Here is a 19,538-nt window from a genome sequence, read left to right on the forward strand (position 1 = left end):
TTTTAGGGCCTCCACTTTGTTTACGATTAGACTTGGGTAATTCACTATCCAATCGAGACTCTACAACACGTGTTTATTTTTATGGGGGATATTTTTTTTTTTCTTCTCATCAAGATAACCGTTATATTCTATATATAAAGATAATAATAGTCTTATGGAACACACACAAGGCCTGCTTCATTGTTTTCTCAAACATAGATCTATATACTATTGCATTATACAATTTAATATTAGTAAGTTAAAGACAGGTATTTTATGTTACGGACACTCGTCAAATATTAATTTCGCTTGACAAACGGAGCAAAAATGGTGAAGTCTTTGTTAAGAGGTGGGAGGCAGAGTACGAGGAGCATGGACCAATCAGAAAGCAAACACAAATTATAGGCTAAAGAATGTGCCTCTAGCAAAGCCGGGGGACAAACTGCATAGTCACAGTCACAGATAGTTTATTTTGGATCATTCTGCTCTATTAACAAAGCAAGGAATACTTGTAAATGATGAAATTGACGGGACTATGTAGCTATATATACATGTCCCTCAATATTGTTAATGTCTACGGCCATACCACGTTGAAAATACCGGTTCTCGTCCGATCACCGAAGTCAAGCAACGTCGGGCGTGGTTAGTACTTAGATGGGTGACCGCTTGGAAACACCACGTGTTGTAGACACTTTTTTTTTTTTTTTTTTCTTACCCCCACCCACCCCTTTAGCTTATTATTTTTTTCTCCCATTCTTTTATTTGAGAGTAGTGCGTGAGAGATAATTTGGTTTAACATATATTATTTATATATACCATGGGCGTAGCCAGGAAGGGGTTTTGGGGTTCAAACCCCCCCCCTTCCCCTGAAATGAAATCCCCCCCTGAGGGGAGAGGATCGGAACTTAGTGAATGATTTTTTGCTTTGATTTTGTTTAGTTTAGGTGAGATTTTAATACTAAACCATCAATTGCCCCAGCACAACCAATGGGGTTTTGAGTTTAAAACCCCTTACCAGGGGGTTTTGAGCTTAAACCCCCTAATTGGGGTTTTTGCAGTTAACCCCCCCCCCTCTTCTACAAAACAAAAAAAAAAATGCAAACAAAAATCCCCTAATTCCAAGAGCACAGTTAAGGGAGATTTTGATTTTAAAACCCCCTCCAAAATTTACGATAAACCCCCTCTTCAATATAAAAAAAGTTACCCACTCAAAATGTTATGAGCATGGCTAAATGGGTTTTGACTTAGTTTTTAGTATAAACCCAACTTTAGCGAGGTTTGAAGGTAAAAAATACCTCTTTAATAATAAAAAAAAAGCAAATTATACACTCAAAATGTTTTGAGTGTAGTCAAAGGGGTTTTGAGTTTAAACTCCCCTCCAGTGGAGTTTGAAGCTAAAAAGTACCTCTTCAATATAAATAAAAGCAAATTACTCACACTAAAATCTATGAACGCAACCAAAGGGGTTTTGAGTTTAAACCCACCACCAGGGGGGTTTGAGTCTAAAAAATACATCTTCAGTGTAAGAAAAAAAGCAAATTACGCACTCAAAATGCTATGAGCGTTGCCAAAAGAGGTTTTGAGTTTAAACCCCCATTCAGGGGGGTTTAATGCTAAAAATGCCTCTTCAATATAAAAAAAAAAGCAAATTACACACTAAAATTATTTGATTGTAGCCAATCCAATCGCGGGTTTTGAGTTTAAACCCCTCTTCTAAAGATGGCGTTTGTTTAAAGTTTAAAACCCCTCCAGTTTAAGATCCCCCTACAGAGCATTTTGAGGTGGAAAACCCCCAACAGATGATTTTGACGATAAAACTTCTCTTTTCGATATAAAATCTAAAGCAAACTACAGTCACTTAATTCCAAGAGCGAGCGTATTTAAGAGTGGTTACACATTTTTACCAGTGGCAGGGCTCCCTTAATAAACTGCAGTGAATAGTCATCTGCCGAAATTGAAAAACACTAAATGTGGCTCAACAAAGATGGCTAATACAGATTTTAGGAGTCAGTTATAGAGATCGGGTTTAAAACAAGGAAATCCTATGCCGAACTGGGAGTCGACCCTTTAGTAAGATTGTGAGAGAGCGATGCATGAGGTTAGCGGGACATGTTCTCCGACAAAATGAATTACACATAAGAAGAGTTGCAATGATATCCTAGTACAACTTGACGCCACTCATTCATTGAGGTCCTGATGGCAGGTGGGAAGAGGCTTCAGACATTACCAGTGACAAATTTTCATGGAAACAGCTTGACGTCAAATGCTCCGAAAGGCGCGGTAGGGTCTAAGTCAGTAAGAATAGCACATTAGGTTTTTGAAATAAAACTTTTTAATAGCAGGAAAATGCACTGTAGATACCTCAGAATATGCATTTTGTTGGCTTTCATTACCAGAAATAGTGCTTGGCGGCGGGGCTTCGGCCCGCGCTGGGGAGCTCCTAGCGCTCCCCCAGACCCCCTTGCTAGTAATGGCAGGGAATCTACAATTTTATGGAAACAGCTTGACGGCAAATGCACCAAACGGCGCGGGAGGGTCTAAGTCAGTAAGAATAGCACATTAGGTTTTTGAAATAAAACTTTTTAATAGCAGGAAAATGCACTGTAGATACCCCAGAATATGCATTTTGTTGGCTTTCAATATCAGAAATAGTGCTTGGCGGCAGGGCTTCGCCCCGCGCAGACCCCCTGGCTAGTATTGGCGGGGAATCTACAATTTTTCCACTAACTCATGGAAGAACCTATTCTAGGGCACAATAAACGTCTTCCGAAAGAATGAAGGGTCAGAATGCAATGAAGATTATGTACACACATAAATACATATACAAAAATCCCACCCCCCACCCCACCCCGAAAAAATCCTGGGCTACGCCCATGATATATACCATTATATTTTTGTAAAAAAAAAAAAATAATAATAATTACGTGTATTATCTTTATTTACTATATTTTTGTATCTGAATGAGAACATATTTAATTTTCCTCACTAATAAGTCTAATTTAATTAGACTAGGATCAAAGAAAAGTTAGACCCCATTCACCCACATCTTTTTTTTCCCTTCTTGGTGTTAGTATTACTATAAGAAAAAGTGTAAAGTGTTTTCATTTTTACGGTAATCACCTTGTTATATTTGAATATTCACTAGCTTTTCTAGTTTACGAGTTGTAAACGGGACGAACGGACAGGCATTCCACACAAAACTAATAGTAGTAATAGCGTCTTTTCCCCTTTCGGGAGCCGATAAAAAAAAAAGGGGAGGGGGGGAAGTAACAAGAACTTGTTTATCAACATTAAAAAATCAGAAATGAAGATAATATGAAATACGAAGTTGAACGCTGACAGCAAAGTTTCAATTTTGTCTATTTTGTTAACAGTACTAAGACGGTGACGACTACACGTCATTTTTAGCGGCCCCCGTAAGGGGAAAAAGCCGCTATTAGGTTTGTGCAAAATGTCCGTCTGTCCGTCTGTCACACTCAGATCTCGAAAACTAGAAGAGATATGAAAAATATTATTTCATCATTAAATCCGGCTTGAAAAGTTTAGGTGCAACGGCTACTTTTGGTTTTCTAAAAGCAAACCGTTTAATTTATAAAATTAATTATGCAAGCGATTTTTTCATAAAAAGACACCAATTCTAAAACAATTACGTAAATGTAAGGGAGGCAATGTTACAATATGCTAACAAAGATGGACAATTTTTGTGTATTTTCAGTATCACTAAGTCAAATATATTTTTAAAATGTACAGGAAATGTTTACAACAAATACAAATAATAGTTAAAGACGTTTTTTCTGGTCAACTAGCTGCTAAAATTAAAAGAAAACATTTCTGTTTGTTTATAAAGGCTAATAATGCACTTTGTATGTAAATATCACGCACATTTTTTTAAATGGACTTTTTATGCAGCGATTTTCGTGCAGTAGCGTAACGTCGCAACATGATCAGGTGCTAAACCAATTCCTTAAACTTTTTTAAAAAATCAGATTTTATTTATTTTTTGTTTAGTGCCCCCATCCGAATAAAAGAAGCTTATTTTTGTGCGTTTTGTCTGTTGGTCGGTCTGTCCGTCACGATTAGATTTAAAAAACTAGAACTCTAAAAGCTATTGAAAATCTGATTTACCCTTTAATGTTCCTCCCATAACATCTCAATAGTTTTAAGTATCTAAAATTGATTGTTCCGGATTTTTTTGTGCAAAACTAATCAACGCCAACAAATGTTTGTTTGCTCTTCTAACTTATATTACATTCAATTTCCATGCTTAAACGTTGCAAAAACACATTATCAATAATATGTTGTTCCGTTTTTTATGTAAATAGCATATTAATGCTAAATCATAATCTCTATACTGACTTATATTTCATTAAGTGTAAAAATGTTCCGGATATTGTTTTATAAAACATGAATTATGCCTAATGATTGTTTGAAATCGCATAAGGCTTTTAAAAAAAAGTAATTTACTAGAATTGATTACTGAAAATTACTTTTAAGACATTTAATTTTCTTGTAAAACATAACATAGAAGTTTTGTAATCGATAAAGAAAGTTCCGGATTTTGTTTCTTACAAATCGTCGCCAGAAATTTCCGAATTTATTTAAAAATCTACTAACGCCAAATAATTGTTTGAACTCCCTCTTCTAATTAATAAACAAATAATCTTCTCATTTACGAAATAATGTTTTTACGGATTTTTATGAAAAATATTTTAACTCACTACTCTCTTACAGTACATTTAACTTTCTACCTAAAACATTAAAAAATCTAATTATCGTTAATATTATGTTCCGATTTTTAAGGAAAACAGAATCCAAACACCAAAGTAAGGTATGAAAATCTCTCCACGTGGCTGTAGTACATTTAATTTTTATACGAGACCATCCAAAAAATTTAATTAACGGTATTACATTTATCTGAAATTCTCTTTTTCTTTTACTATTTATACAAACATCCGGAACAATCTATTATATAAACTTTTCAATTGTGTTCATACCTAAAAATTATTGCGATGTTTTGAAACGTAAAATAAAGGTTAATCAATTTTTAATAACTTTTAGTTGTTTTTTTTATATCAAGATAACGGACAGACCGACTGACAGACAAAACGCAAAAACAATGTGGATTTGATCCTTTTAAAATAATATCTATTAGAACTCAGTGCACCAATGTCTATGAACTATCGTTAAATATCTCGTGTAAATAAAGACATTTTTTTTTATGGTACCGGTACTAGCCTATTGTGAGGTAATGGAATTTTTTTTCTTTGACGTCATATGAATGGACTCTTTAAATGTAATGTTAAAAGAACGCACTCGGTGCACCAATGTCTATTAACCCTCGAAAAAATTGCTTGTATTAATGAAAACATATTTTAGTCTAACTAAGCCGTGTGACGTAGTGTCTTTTTTTCCTTTGACGTCACATGGAATGAATTCTTTAAATGAAATGCTAAAAGAACGCACTCGGTGCACCAATGTCTATGAACACTCGAGAAATGGCTCGTGTTGATAAAGGTGATTTTTAGTCTAGCTAGGCCTTGTGACGTAGTGTTTTTTTTTCCTTTGACGTCATATGGAATGAATTCTTTAAATGAAATGCTAAAAGAACGCACTCGGTGCACCAAAGTCAATAAACACTCGGATAAATGGCTCGTAATGATGAAGGCGATTTTTAGTCTAGCTAGGCCGTGTGACGTAGTGTTTTTTTTCCCTCTGACGTTATATGGAATTAATTCTTCAAATGAAATGAAAAAAGAACTCGGTATAGTAATGTTTATTAAGCCTCGTTATGTGACTCGCGTTTAAAAAAGGAATGATATCTTGATTTAGATCTAATCTAGATTTTTTAAACTAGATCTAGATTTTTATTACAGTATATCTAGATCTGGATTTATATTCTAATTAAAATTATTTTAGAGTCTAGATCTAGAATTTCTAGATCTAGTTTAGACTAAAATAGACTAGATTAAGATGTAGAATTTCAATTTCTAAACTTAAAGTGTAAAAAAAAATTTTCATTTCCAAACGTTTTGATCAATATTGTAATGTTTTAATATACTAAAACTAATCTACTATTTTTTTATTAAATTTAAATTTACGGCAAATGAATCTTTGAAACATTATTACTTTTGACCATCGGATGGCTGCCTGGTCGAGCGGTTTGCGCGCTGGATTGTCGTTCAGATTTATGGATGGCCCAGGGTTCAAACCCTGCCCGCTCCCATCCCCCGTCGTCCCGCGGGAGGTTTGGACTAGGAAGTAATTATCTTCAACTCTGAAGGAACATCCGAAACGTGTAAAACATTTTACATCAAAATTAAATCACCTCTTGAATATTATTTGCGAATATGCAGATCCGACAGGGATCCGACTTCGACGGGGGCCGCCTCTGAGTTTGTGTAACACAAACTCTCTTTGTAATCTTGTTTTTTAATCATATTATGAAAAATGTAGGATATAGGATATAGATCTAGATGTAATTTAATCAAAGTCGAACTAATCTAGATTCTGATTCTAGATACTAAATTTAAAATTACTAACTACTATTTACTACTAGTCACTAGACTCTAACTGACTCTAACTAAGATATTAAAGATACTGATAAGGTCTGATACAGTAAGACAGACAATTCTGATAATGAATTAAAGATATGCTTACATTACTTACAATAATTATATTAATAACTTAGATTAATATCTTACAACGGTAACAATACTTATTATACTTGCATGCTAATTAAACTAAGTTAAGTAACTAATAACTAAGTTTTTACTAAGTCTAAGAAGTCGAAGACGTCATAAGTCCTCTAAGTTAGACTGAGTCTAAGTACTCTAAGTAGTACTTACTTAGTGACTTTAGTCGTCTTTGTAGTTACTGCAGTGTTGTTATATATTATATCAATATGACTATGGCTATGGATGCTATCCCTGCTATGTTATATAAATAAAACTAAATGTCTTGTCTAGAATAGATCTAATCCAGATCTAGAATAATCTAGATTAAGATTTAGATCTAGATCTTATATTGATAATATTCTTATCTCTAGGCTAGAATCCAAAGCCAAAGAATCTATCTAGATTCTAGATCTGTAATTATTACTATAATTAGTCTTTCGTCTAGATTAGATATATACATGGTAATTTCCCTCTTCCGAACAAGCTAAGTGCTGACACTGCAATGTTTACGTTTGAATTTTAATAGCTCAATTATGGCAATGGTTAGTCCTAGGACAAAACTGCAAACACTAGTCATCCATTTGTCAATAATAAAAATAGATATCTATACTGTTTTGCTACGTTACGCATAGTTACAATAAAATATGTCAATATGATGTTGAAGAGGGTCAGGTCAATAGGCCCAGTGCTAACATTGCTGCCTAATTTAAAAGTAGATTTAGTTAATCTTAGAACTACTTAGAATATAGATATATCTCATTTCAATAAACAAAGTCTACTCTTATTGAGTTTCATATAGATATAAAAGTAAAAAAAAAAAGTAAAGTTTCCCCTTGCGATCTATGGAACAGATGATGTTAAGGTCATCTGTTTCTTTGGCCAACGGTTAACGAGCAGGGTGTTATGTGGCCAGCACAACGACCAACCGCCTTTACTTTCCCCAACTAAAGTCAGGTACCCATTAGGGTTGGATGGACAGGAGCGCCCTAAAAATTCCAAAATTCAAAATCCCAGTCTACACCAGGATTCGAACCCAGGACCTCAGGTTCAGAAGCCAAGCCCTTAACCATTTGACCAACACGCCTCTACATCTATTAATATCATGTTAATATTTAGCTTTAGGCAAGGCATACGAGACAAGAGTCTGCTTAACTATAATTAATAATAATAATAAATAAGATTTTTTTTCATTTGCACAATATATTCCTAGCATATCAGGATTCACTGTTAATTCATGAGCCTTTTAACTTTATCAAAAGGATATATTTCAAATGAAGCCTTAGAGAAAGACTATGGGTAAGGACAAACACAATATCAGAAAATAGATCTCATTGGATTGCCTCAGAGTCACACCATAGTCTTGAGATCTGTGGACCCTTCTGTGACATAAAGTTAAGCAGCACCACATTATGGCAACATATAACAGGATGCCTGATCTCATTAGCAGTAGTGTCAACATTGAAGGCTAGTATTACTAAATTGCAGTACACAATTTTTTAATTTTGTAGTTAATAAAATAATATTGATTTTATAATTTTCTTGTTTCTCCACAACCTATATTGAAACATTTTTTACAAAGCTTATATCAATTCACGCTGTCTGTCTGTCTGGTAAAAAGTTTGTAAACGTTATTTTTCCAACACCCAATCTCCAATCAGTTTTGCACAATCATTTCTTGCATCAGGCAAAACAAGAGTAAAAAAAATTAACCATTAGTTAATCAACAATTGGTAATTAATTATTTTGTTTGATATTGAACAAGGGAAAGAAATTGTACTTGACAGATGTGGTGGTATAAGTTGATCTACGTAGAATATAGATATATCTCATTTTAATAAACAAAGTCTACTCTATTAGGAATTAGGCCATCACTTAAAAGTTTAAAACTTACACTAGATCACTATAAAACCTATTTTCCTAAGCCCTTCGCTGGCTCAAGCCCTCAAGTTCGAATTGTACAATTTTTAAAAATATAAAATTCATTTAAAAAATGATCATGATAAGTCACCCAGATAACCCTTTATTTCTACCCCCCTCCCTTTCCCAACAGGTCCAGACAAGTGATAGGATCATAGCCCATTTAGAAAGCTGTGACCTTGCAGGCCAGTGTTGAGGCCTTCTGTAATGAATGGTCTCACTACATCCCACTCATATCAAAGTATGTGGGTTGAAGGATCATATATCCAGATTAATGAAGTGGTTACATTTAGTAATGCAAGTGTGGGAGATGTGTTCCATGGATTTTTATTTAATGATGATGCAAATTTTTCCTTATAAATAAAACTTGTGCCAAAATTTATAAAAACATTAACTCACATAGTTTAAAAAAATTATAATAGATATTCATTTTCTGTTATGGTCGTGTTAAAATATTTATTTCAATTTCTCTTATCAATCTTTTCTAGAGGATGATAGGATTCATGGACTCAATACACATGTAAGTTTGATCTCATTCACTGACTACTGATCTATTTGATGTTCTGTAGGACTAGACATTGTCAGGTAACAAAAACTTTGCTACTCTTCTGTTCACATTCCTCAAGTCTTTGTTTTGTGTTGTTCTTAAGTTTTAAATTAAGGACAATTGTCTAGTTAAAAAAATTTAACTGTTTTAAACTTTAAAATGTTCTGTAGTATTTACAACTTGTTAACAACAATGAAACTAAACAAGAATGTTTAGACATAATATGACACCTACTTTCCATTCTTTTGAATAAGTAACTTTTTTTTTTCTGAATTTTGTTTTTAAATTTAAGTTTTAAAATACCGGTATTTATTTTGTTAGTGTTATCTTATTCTTTTATGAAAGTTCCTTATCTTGTTGTGAGAAACTGAGGAGGGTGAAAACCTGATGTGCTGACAGGAGGGGTGCATCGGTGCAAACCAATGTTTAGAATATTAAATTATTTTTTAAAATGTTTTTGCAAAAAGCTCATAGGGTCTCAGATTTAACTTTTTTCCGGGGGGGGGGGGGGGGGGGGGGGGGGGACATCACAAGCAAAAGATTGAAAAACGCTGCCCTGAAGTCATGAGAATGTTTTTTTTTTCTTTTTGCAGGGAACAATTTATCCTTTCTCATCTCTTCACCAACCAACTACTTTAGGAATTTTTATCAGAGAACTTGCCAAGCTGATATATTCTCAAGAGGTAATTAGCATTTACAGGGCTATTTGGAGAGGGGGGGGGTTATGCACTAAAAGATGATGGTGAAAAAAATAAAACTGCATCTGTAAAAAAAAAAGAAAAGATTCATTATTTGTTACCAATGCAGCCTTTTTTTTATTGAAAGGTTAATTTATTTACTAGATCTTATTTTTTGTTACAGGCCAAACAAATTTGCTGTTTTCTTGGGTTTTGTCTGATTTCAAGCATCCTTTTACTCTACTGGTGTCATTCTACCAACAGCATGGGTATGTTTGTTTATAAAATAAACTTAAAGGGCTACACAAGTATTTGAATTTTAAAATGTTCTTTTTTTTTTAGTGTTTATCTGTGTGTTTAGGTAGCAATTAACTGAAACTAAGTATTTGTGTTTCACTGTATAAAAGTGTATCAAATAAAATGTGTTAACTTCATTTTTTAAAATTCAGGTTCGCAATGAATTGCATTGAAAGCATCTTGTTAGTTAAATAATGTATTTTTGTTATTTAGTTTATAATTAAAATTCAATCCAAAATTAGAATAGATGCCTGGTTGTGTGGTATACACTCTTGATTGTCCTTTCAGTGGTTGCAGGTTCGGACTCTGCTAGCTGCTATTCTCCACCGTCTTGCTGTAGGTTTGGGCTAGGGTGTAATAATCTTCAATTCTGAAGAAATTGGAGACGTGATACAAAATAAATTTTTAAAGATTTTTTGTGTGTGTTTTCCAAATAATCTGATACAGAAAAAAAGTCACTTAAGCATATTATTTATCTATTTCTCTCTAGCACTGACAGCATTCAGCTTTCTTTTAATATTTGATGTACTCAGGTATTTAATAAGCTAATAGCTAATACTTTCATTGAATAAGTAAAAATATTTTAGTTAAAAATATATTCCTTGTTATTGTACTGCTAAATTAATCCTACTTCATCATAGGCTTGTTGGATAATTTAGAAATTTAAAAGAAATATTTGTATCATTCTATAATTTCAGCCTTCTCACATGCTTGTTAAGTGTTTAGGTTCAATCTCAGCAGCCATCTAGTGCTTATTCTTTTGGGTATGTGTAATTGTTTAACTTTGTAGTTGTGTGTCTGACTGTATGATTGCAGCGTATGACTTTGTGGTTGTGTGTCTGACTGTATGATTGTAGCATATAGTTTCCCTTTCTAATAATAAAAGGCATTATGGCTTGTATCATAAGTAAATATTTAAATAGCTGAGTTCTATATAGTTACTTGTAGCACTTGAGCTCTACATACTGACATCTAGACTTTGAAGATCTTAACTGTTGTTGTTTTTTTCTCATTCTAATCAGCTATGAAAGGTTTGAAGTTCTTGCTGTTTTCTCTTGTACCATGCTTGCTCAACTTGGAGCCTTTTTTATTTTAAAAGAAAGGTATTGTACATGTTTTTAGTTTGTATCTTTGTGAACTCTACAGTACAGTAGAGTTTGCTTTGGGCAGAAGTTTAATGACTTTTGAATTGAATTTTTTTGTGAACCATTTTACACATTTCGTAAAGCTAAACTCACATGGTTTACATTGGTATTATATGGCCAACAACAAGGCAACACAATTACCAGCCACCTTTATTCCCTCCACCTGTAGTCAGGTACTCGTGTTAACTGTAGTCCAGTCTTACTAACCCAATCTCCACCAGAATTTGAACCCCAGACTTTTGTATTATTAGATGAATGCTTAAAAGCTTAAACACTTGTCCCACTATATAATATTGCAGTGAAAGAATTTGATAGTATCTCAAGAGATATGTTGAATCTAAATTTCTGCTATTTTATTGTAATATGTTAAAGTTTATATTAAAGTCTCTTAGATTTAATGGATTTTTCTGATAAATGTTCTTTCATTTTTTGTTATCATTTGTTCCATTTTGGTCAGTTTAAACATTTTGTAACAGGTTATAACAAGTTGCTGCTGTCTATGCAACTTGATTGTAAAGTCTTGTTCCTTTTTTTCTTATCTTAGGAAGAATCAGTTTTCTTTTACAACATAAGTGGATTGACTAGAAAGTGATCCATATATTCTATTATGGAAGTGTGTGCCCTTTACAAAAAAGCTTTTACAATTTTTGCCTCTTTTTTTTTAAAATCTATTTTTTGATTTTACAATTATTTCAAGTAAAAAAAAAGACTTAATTATTTGTATATAAATATTATACTATTTTCCCTCTCTGTTCTAGCATTGAATGTTTGCTGTTTCCACCTGATGTGCACACGTAAGTTCTTTTTTGTTTCTTTTAATATTTAGACAATTTAAGCCAATTCTAAAAAAAAAAAAAAAACTTGACTTTTTTTATTGTTTGAACAGAGGCAGACTACTGGTGGGAACAATGTATGGGCTGTTTGTTCATCTTTCTGTTATTTATGCTGTGAAGAACAGAGCCTTTAATCATGTGATAGATGCTTCTAGCTCTAGTTGGTTACAGGAACATGTTACTGATATGAGTGAAAGGTAAGCCTTGAACCTCTCTATAGCTCTCAAACAACAGATCATAGAGAAGTGTATCACTAGGTTTAGAGTTTAACTACTTATTATGCTGTTCTCTTCATATAATGGAGCTTGCTCAAAGAGCACTCAAGATTTTTTTACCCTTAAAGCAAATTTTCTCAAACTGTGATGCGCACCCTTGAAGATGTGCTGACAAGGGAGTCACAAAGGCGGTCAATATTTTTCAAGGGTCAAACAATTGTATTGTATTGGCATGTAGTTATAAATCCCTATGTGAATATTGATCAAGTGAAATGTAATCCTTAGTTTCAAAAAAAGATGAAATTATTTCTCCCTTTATTTTTTTTTAATTGCTTTTATCTAGCCATTTTTCATGCTTTTAGTTGCATTTATAGCATGCTCAGAAACCTCTCATTAGTGGACCAGTGGGGGGAGGGGGTATCTGGGAGAAGGTTTTCCAAGCTGCCTTTAGGCGCTCAGTAAACACAACTTTACTCAAGTCAGGCGTCGAACTTCGAGCCCCCCTTGACAGGTAGCCAAACAAGCCTAAGCATACTTGGCCTTTCGGCCACACATCCTTTTTTAACGTTATTGACTCAAAAAAGTTCATTCAAATATAAAACCGAAATTCTTTTCTACTAATACAATTCTACCCATCGTTCTCACATCAGAAAAGTCTCATATGTGAACCATCTTTCTGTTGACTTCTTATGCATGAATAAAACAAGTTCAGTACAATGAAGCTAGTTAAATATGAGGAAGATCTTATGAGGATTAAGAACACACATATATATATATATGAATAGCTTTTTTTTATATTGCTTTTTTATTTCACAGTTTGTGTACATTTTTACCAGGACTCAGCAAGTTACTATTGCCCAGAATAAACCCATTCTCTTTGATAGGCTTTGGTTGCAGTATTGCTTTACTTATAACTTATTTTCTTATTGATAAACAGTAAGTACAGTTAGGTAACCCTAATAGACAGCACATACTACTCTCACATTCCACTAATTATAATCACACATTGTTATGTTCTTCTCTTCATTTCTTGTAGTCAGTTCTACATTGTTGACCCTTGGGCTGCCATAGCCATTGCAATCATGACCTTTGGCACTATGTTTCCTATGAGTTCATATACTGGGAAAATATTATTGCAGGTAAGTTTCTGTTGTGTCTAGTAGATTGTGTGAAAACAAAGTAACAAGTTGATGTAGCTTAAAAATTCAATGAAATTAAAATAACAAGTTGATGTAGCTAGAAGATAAAATCAAAATAAAGTAACAAGTTGATGTGGCTTGAAGAATGAGTTAATGTTTTTTAGAGTAAACAAGGCCCAAAATATATTTCAATTGTCTCATTCTGTGAAGTCATTGTATGATTATTTCACAGAATTTCTGTATCTTTTAGAACCATTAGTTGTCAGTATGTAATGTGTTTGCTTCTTTTTACTTATTGACACAGACTACTCCCTCTCATATACTGGGTCAACTGGACAAAGTTTTGAGAGAAGCCTCAACCCTAAAAGGAGTCCTGGAGTTTAGACATGAACACTTCTGGACACTTTCATTTGGAACTCTGGTATTTTTTTGTATTATTTAAAACTTTTAACAATGAATATGTTAATGTCTTTGTTTGTCTTATATCAATGACAGACACACCTTCAAAAAGTCCTAGACATTGTGTTCTTTTAGTTGTTTTATAACTGCATGGGCAGACAACCCTCTAGACAGCTGGCATTAAATTGTTTAAGATTTTTGTTTTTCTTTGACATTTAGCTTGCTTTTCATATCTAACATTATCAATAGTTGTTAACTTAATCTAAAAAAATAAATGTGAAAACTTTAAAGATTTCAAAAATGTGCTTTTATACTCTAAAGGCTGGCTTAATTAAAGCATCAGAAAATGACACAATGCTTGAGACAATATCATGCATTAAGTTATACATTTGATTTAGATAACTTTTACTAGCTAAGAACCAATGTGATACAACTTGATACTTTTCTAATTAATATTAATCAATGTGTGTAAGGTAAAACATTTACATTAAGAAGGAATAATGAACATCTGTAGATAATTTGGTAAAGCAGTAGCAAATTTCACAAAGTTGTTCTATTCAGAATGAAATCTGCAGATACAGACTGTTCAATGAAATGTTCATGTTCCATGGTGGATTTGATTTGATACAGTCAAATCTTGTTTCATTAAACTTCATGGAACTAGTGCAGTTTGTTAAATATATAAGATATTTGAGATAACAACATGTAGGTCATATGTTGTAGCCTTTTTGTGATGCTCTTTTCACTTGAGTAGCATTTTGCTTTCAAAATATCATTCTAAGTAGATTTTTTTTTTAAATATTATCTATTGCCTTAAGCACTTCTTGAACACTATTGTTTAGCATCATTGAACACTCAGCTTCTATAGTGCTGGTACATTTAGAGTTTGTTTTTTCTTCCTTGCATCAAAATAATTTAATTTTGTTTTTGCAAATTTCTCACACCCAATTGGTCACACCCAACTGTTCTATTTGCAGTGTACTTGTAAATCCAGATTTGAGTATTAAACTTGTATACAAAGTAACGAGGTTTAAAATTAATACACAGTTATACTGTTTTCAAAAGAGGCATGTGCAACAAGATCAATTCAAACACATTTTTTATTTCATTATAATAGTTTGAGAAACACTGGTCTGATGTATATAGATGCCAATCAGAAGCCTAAGTCTCAGATATGTTGGAAACAATTGATACAGTTAAACAAATTAGATCATGGGCCTAATATTCAAAATTGAAAAAAAAATGAATATTTGAAATAAATGAATTTGATAAAAACAAAAGAGAAATGAACATTTTATGTTCTAAATGTTGTTCTACATTTACTAACAAACTGCTTATCTGGGATTGGAAAAAAAATAAAATAACTGACACTTATTTTTAAATGTATTTGATTGAATAAATTTAAGCTCTAATGAACTTTATGTTTAAAATTAAGATCACATTTTTTAACTGTTCATTGTGTATCTTGTACATTTATCTCACTTTTTCTATTGTTTCTAGTTTTAAGTATTGACTAGCAATAAATAAATTTACAGGCAGGTTCAGTTCAAGTCAGAGTTCGAAGAAATGCAGATGAGCAGTTAGTGCTGGCTCATGTTTACAGCAGACTCAACAATCTTGTACATCAACTCACAATACAGATTTTCAAAGATGACTGGACTCGGTCTTCAGCATATCCATCATTTACTGGACAATCTGCTGGACACTATTCTCAACCCCATGTCACATATCCTACACCATATAGTAGTAACTTGCCACACTCACTTCCACCAGTCCCTCAGAGCAACAGACAGCCTATTTATATTAACCCAGTTTAACAACACACAACCTAGCCTTAGTCCAGTTTAACTACACACAGCTTAATCTTAGTCCAGTTTAACAATATACAGCCTTGCCTTTGCCTTCGAACTTTATAATCTTAATAAATGTATTTTAGAAGTAATTAGAACAGAAAACCTTTTTTCTACGATTAAGACAACATTTTTGAATAAAGAGGCAATAAAAGACATCACAAAATTTTAGCTGTTTAATGCATGGCTTCCTCCTAAAGCAGGGGTCGGCAACCTTTTGAGTCAGAAGAGCCAAAAATTACAATTTACAAAACTTTTAAATTTTAAAGAACCACAACGTTTTTTTTTCTTGCCAACAATACGTATCTTTTCATAAGACAAAATATTTATTTATTCATATATAGGCCTAAGTATTGTTTTAACAGCAAAAGTAGATAATATATATATATATATGGCATTATTAGATAATTGCTTTGTTTATGTTGGTAGCTAATAAAGCAGTTAAACATTTATTAGCAACACTAACTTGTACTTCAATAACAAGCAATTAAGCAAACAAATTCAATGGAAGCGATGGCTTTGGTTTTAGAAATTTTGTATACATTTGGCTCATAACTTGTTTTTTAGTTTCAAACATGACTCTAAATTTTCATTTGTTTGTTGACCTCTTACTTTTAATAATATCATGCAAGAGAACGCTTGCTCGGACGAATATGTAGATCCAAATATAGCACTCAAAATGCCAACATCTTCACCTCAATGTTGCAAACTGGAAGATTATTCCTTGCGCCGAATCAACTCGCGACATTTTTTTTAAAGATGTCCACTTGTTGCGTTACGTACATGCATTTCTGGACTTTCAACTCTTCCAACTTGCTTTTCAACTCTTTAAATTTTCAACTCCACAAAGTTTTACTTTCAATCAATGACATTTCTAGAAATATAGTATCAATTTCAAATGGATCAATGTGGATTTCGTTACTATTTGTGCTGATTTACTAGTAATGCTAGAATGATTTTGTTAGTTTGTAATTCTTCATAACTGTCATAGAAAACTGTCAACAAATTCATCTTTGAATTATTATTTTTTTTTGTAACTGTGCTGAAGTAATTCGTGTCAACAGTTGCACCGATATTATCGCGATATTTCTTTAGACATTTAATAAAAAAGTAAATTACCGCTATTCTGCAATAATATTTTTTTTCAAAAGAAGCCTAATCTTCTACCCAAACATCGGCTGGGTTTCCATTTCTTTGTGGTTTAACATTCAGCTCATTTAATTTCGCTGTTATGTAAAGTTAACATTTTTGCAACCTTTCTCTAATTCAGGGTGATAAATATCTTGTTTATTTAGGAATGTATTTAATTCCTTCAAGCACAAACCAAAACGTTTCAACACCTTACCTTTGGAAAGCCATCTCACACTTTATTGTGAAGGAGATCGTAATACGGAGTTTCCATTTCGCTTAAGAATTCTTTAAATTGACGATGGTTAAGTGCTTTTGACAAGATGCTGTTAACAATCTTGATTACCGAACTTATGACCTCAACTATTTTGGCCTGAATCGTTTGGTCAAAAAGCGCTTCTTGGTGTATTCAGTGAAACGTAAGAATTTTCGCAATTTATTTTGCTTTGAAGAATCGTAGTTGCTCCTTTATTTTTTCCTGTCTGGCTCAATCAGTTGTTATTTAAACGATTTTAATGTCTTCAAGGTATTTTTGCTCGGCATACACTCTATCATCCCCTCTAGTTTGTCTCCAGAGAGGTAGCAATCCAAGTTCTTCTTTTGGAACTTGGGAAGACATACATGACAAAAGGGTCAACTTATCCTGTCTTTTATGTTGCCAATTCAACTATAGCAAGTGACAAGACAGAAAAATATTGAATATCTTATACCTGCTAATATATTACATTTAAAGACATTTTAGCGATTCCATCTTATACTGTTTTAGCTTTGATTTTTTTTCAAGTTCTTTTTTTCGAAATCATGAAAATGTTTTCCAGATGCATGTATAAAGCAATCTTTGACATACCATATGTAAATGGTTTGCCTTTTTGTGCAATTTTTAGTGGTACGTACTGGTACCCAACGTTTGCCAGATCAGCATTACTTATAGATTGCTTCTAACTTTGAGAAGATAATTCGCTTCTAACTCATTTACCTGAAACAATAAACTATAAGTCACAGCCAAAAGCGAATTAAAGCGTACATAGAAGCATCAGACGACGGCGTCATTCAAGAGCTTCCGACGGACTGATTACAGTGACGACGTGTGTAATGGGGGAGGGGTATGGTAAAAAGCGAGTACATGTGGCTGAAGATAGAATCAGTACCTAATCCTCGTTAAACGATTCAAAACTTTTTGAAAAAAAAATTTCGATAAAATAAATAATATTTGCGTATGGAAAGAAAGAGCCGCAGCTTCACATCCAAAGAGCCGCATGTGGCTCGTGAGCCGCAGGTTGCCGACCCCGGTCCCAAAGTAAACTGTTAAAATCAATGACATTTATCGACAAATAAATATATTTTGTAAGAATGTTATATATTTGTTTTTGGAAAACCTAAATACATTTTTGTTTCATCCTTTTTCATTGTTAGCTTATTTCTTATCATTACTATCATTTCTTTTTTAAACTTTGAAATGCAGAAATAACACAACAGAATTCTGAAAACCACTTTAGACAGCTGTAATCATGCATTTTTTTTTTAATTATTGTCCTGCCTAACTTTATTTTTTTTCTAAGTGTTTTTCAAGAATCTTTTTGCTTGGACACTGAGAACACGTTTTTTTCTAGGACAGACAAACTTGGAGAAAAAAGTTATTTTTGCATACACTACAACCTCATCAAAATAATACAGTGTGAATATATATTTATACTATTTCAGCTTGCTAGTACTATTTAAACAAAAAACAACAAGAACTAACATGATCCTAAATGAATTTTTTTAACCAAGTATTTCATCAAAACTTTAAACAATGAGACAAAAATCTACCTAATTAACTCAATGGCCATCCCAACAGCAAAGTATGCATGCGAGACATGGAAGTCATCTGCCAAAATTGAGAAAAGAATAAATGTGGCTCAACAAGAATGGCTGAGACAGATTTTAGAAGTCAGTTACAGAGATCAGGTCTCAAACAATGAAATCCTATGCTGAACTGGGGCTCGACCACTTAATGAGGTTGTCATGACTAAGCGTCGCATGAGGTTTGTGGGACTTATCCTTTGACAGAATAAATTGCACATACCAAGAGTTGCAATGATATGGAGGCCAATATGACAAATGCGCAAACAAGGACATCCTCGTATAATGACACTTTCAAGGAGGACCTTCAAACAGTGGTCAAAAGGTGGGAGGAAGGTTCAGACATTTCCAGTGACAGATCTTTATGGAGACAGTTTGCCGCCCAATGCGCCAAACATCGTGGCAGGATCTAAGTCTAAGTGTGACGCTCACAGTGGTTGCATGGAATTTAAACACCTAAGTGCCTTCATGAAAAAATTATAACACTTTGCTTGAAACTTGAATGGCAGGGCATTATAAATTAGATAGTCAAGTCTGATGGTGATATTTAAGTCTTGCTAAAGACATGAAAATGTAAAATAATTGGGAGCACTATGATTGAATTAAAAGCTTTGATTAACTCTTTTGCAATCACAATTTTCCCACTTAAAGGCACTTTAGTTTTTAATCAATACTAGTCGACCGGCAGCATAGCATACACCGCTATTTTGGAGGGCCGGCATTAGGCCCTGCACTTTCATAGGACCCGCGCTAATTCTAGGTGTATAAATTATTAAATTAAACCATATAACTTAAAACAGATTTCAAACTAATGAAGAATTACTTGAGGTCAACAATTCTCAAAGATAGATTGAAAAATTTGGTAATTCTTGCTATTGAGCGTGATCTATGTACGA

The 19,538-nt window shown here is 33.2% G+C and overlaps 1 protein-coding gene and 1 non-coding gene across 2 annotated transcripts; both read left to right on the forward strand.

Annotated features, from left to right (window-relative positions):
• Positions 1 to 551: 551 nt before the first annotated feature.
• On the forward strand, positions 552 to 670 carry LOC129925467 (5S ribosomal RNA). The gene has a single exon (XR_008777233.1). It is a non-coding gene; the product is annotated as a 5S ribosomal RNA (ribosomal RNA).
• Positions 671 to 8,777: 8,107 nt separating this feature from the next.
• Positions 8,778 to 18,201, forward strand: LOC129925061 (zinc transporter 6-like). Its single transcript, XM_056023400.1, is given in 13 exon segments — positions 8,778 to 8,811; positions 9,059 to 9,090; positions 9,711 to 9,800; positions 9,979 to 10,063; positions 10,582 to 10,624; positions 10,790 to 10,855; positions 11,114 to 11,194; positions 11,995 to 12,030; positions 12,123 to 12,266; positions 13,101 to 13,220; positions 13,321 to 13,423; positions 13,728 to 13,844; positions 15,358 to 18,201. Coding segments are annotated over 13 exon segments (1,233 nt in total). The 3' UTR covers positions 15,640 to 18,201.
• The last annotated feature ends 1,337 nt before the right edge of the window (positions 18,202 to 19,538 follow it).

Source organism: Biomphalaria glabrata, chromosome 3 (assembly GCF_947242115.1).
Source record: "Biomphalaria glabrata chromosome 3, xgBioGlab47.1, whole genome shotgun sequence".
Lineage (NCBI taxonomy): Eukaryota > Metazoa > Mollusca > Gastropoda > Planorbidae > Biomphalaria > Biomphalaria glabrata.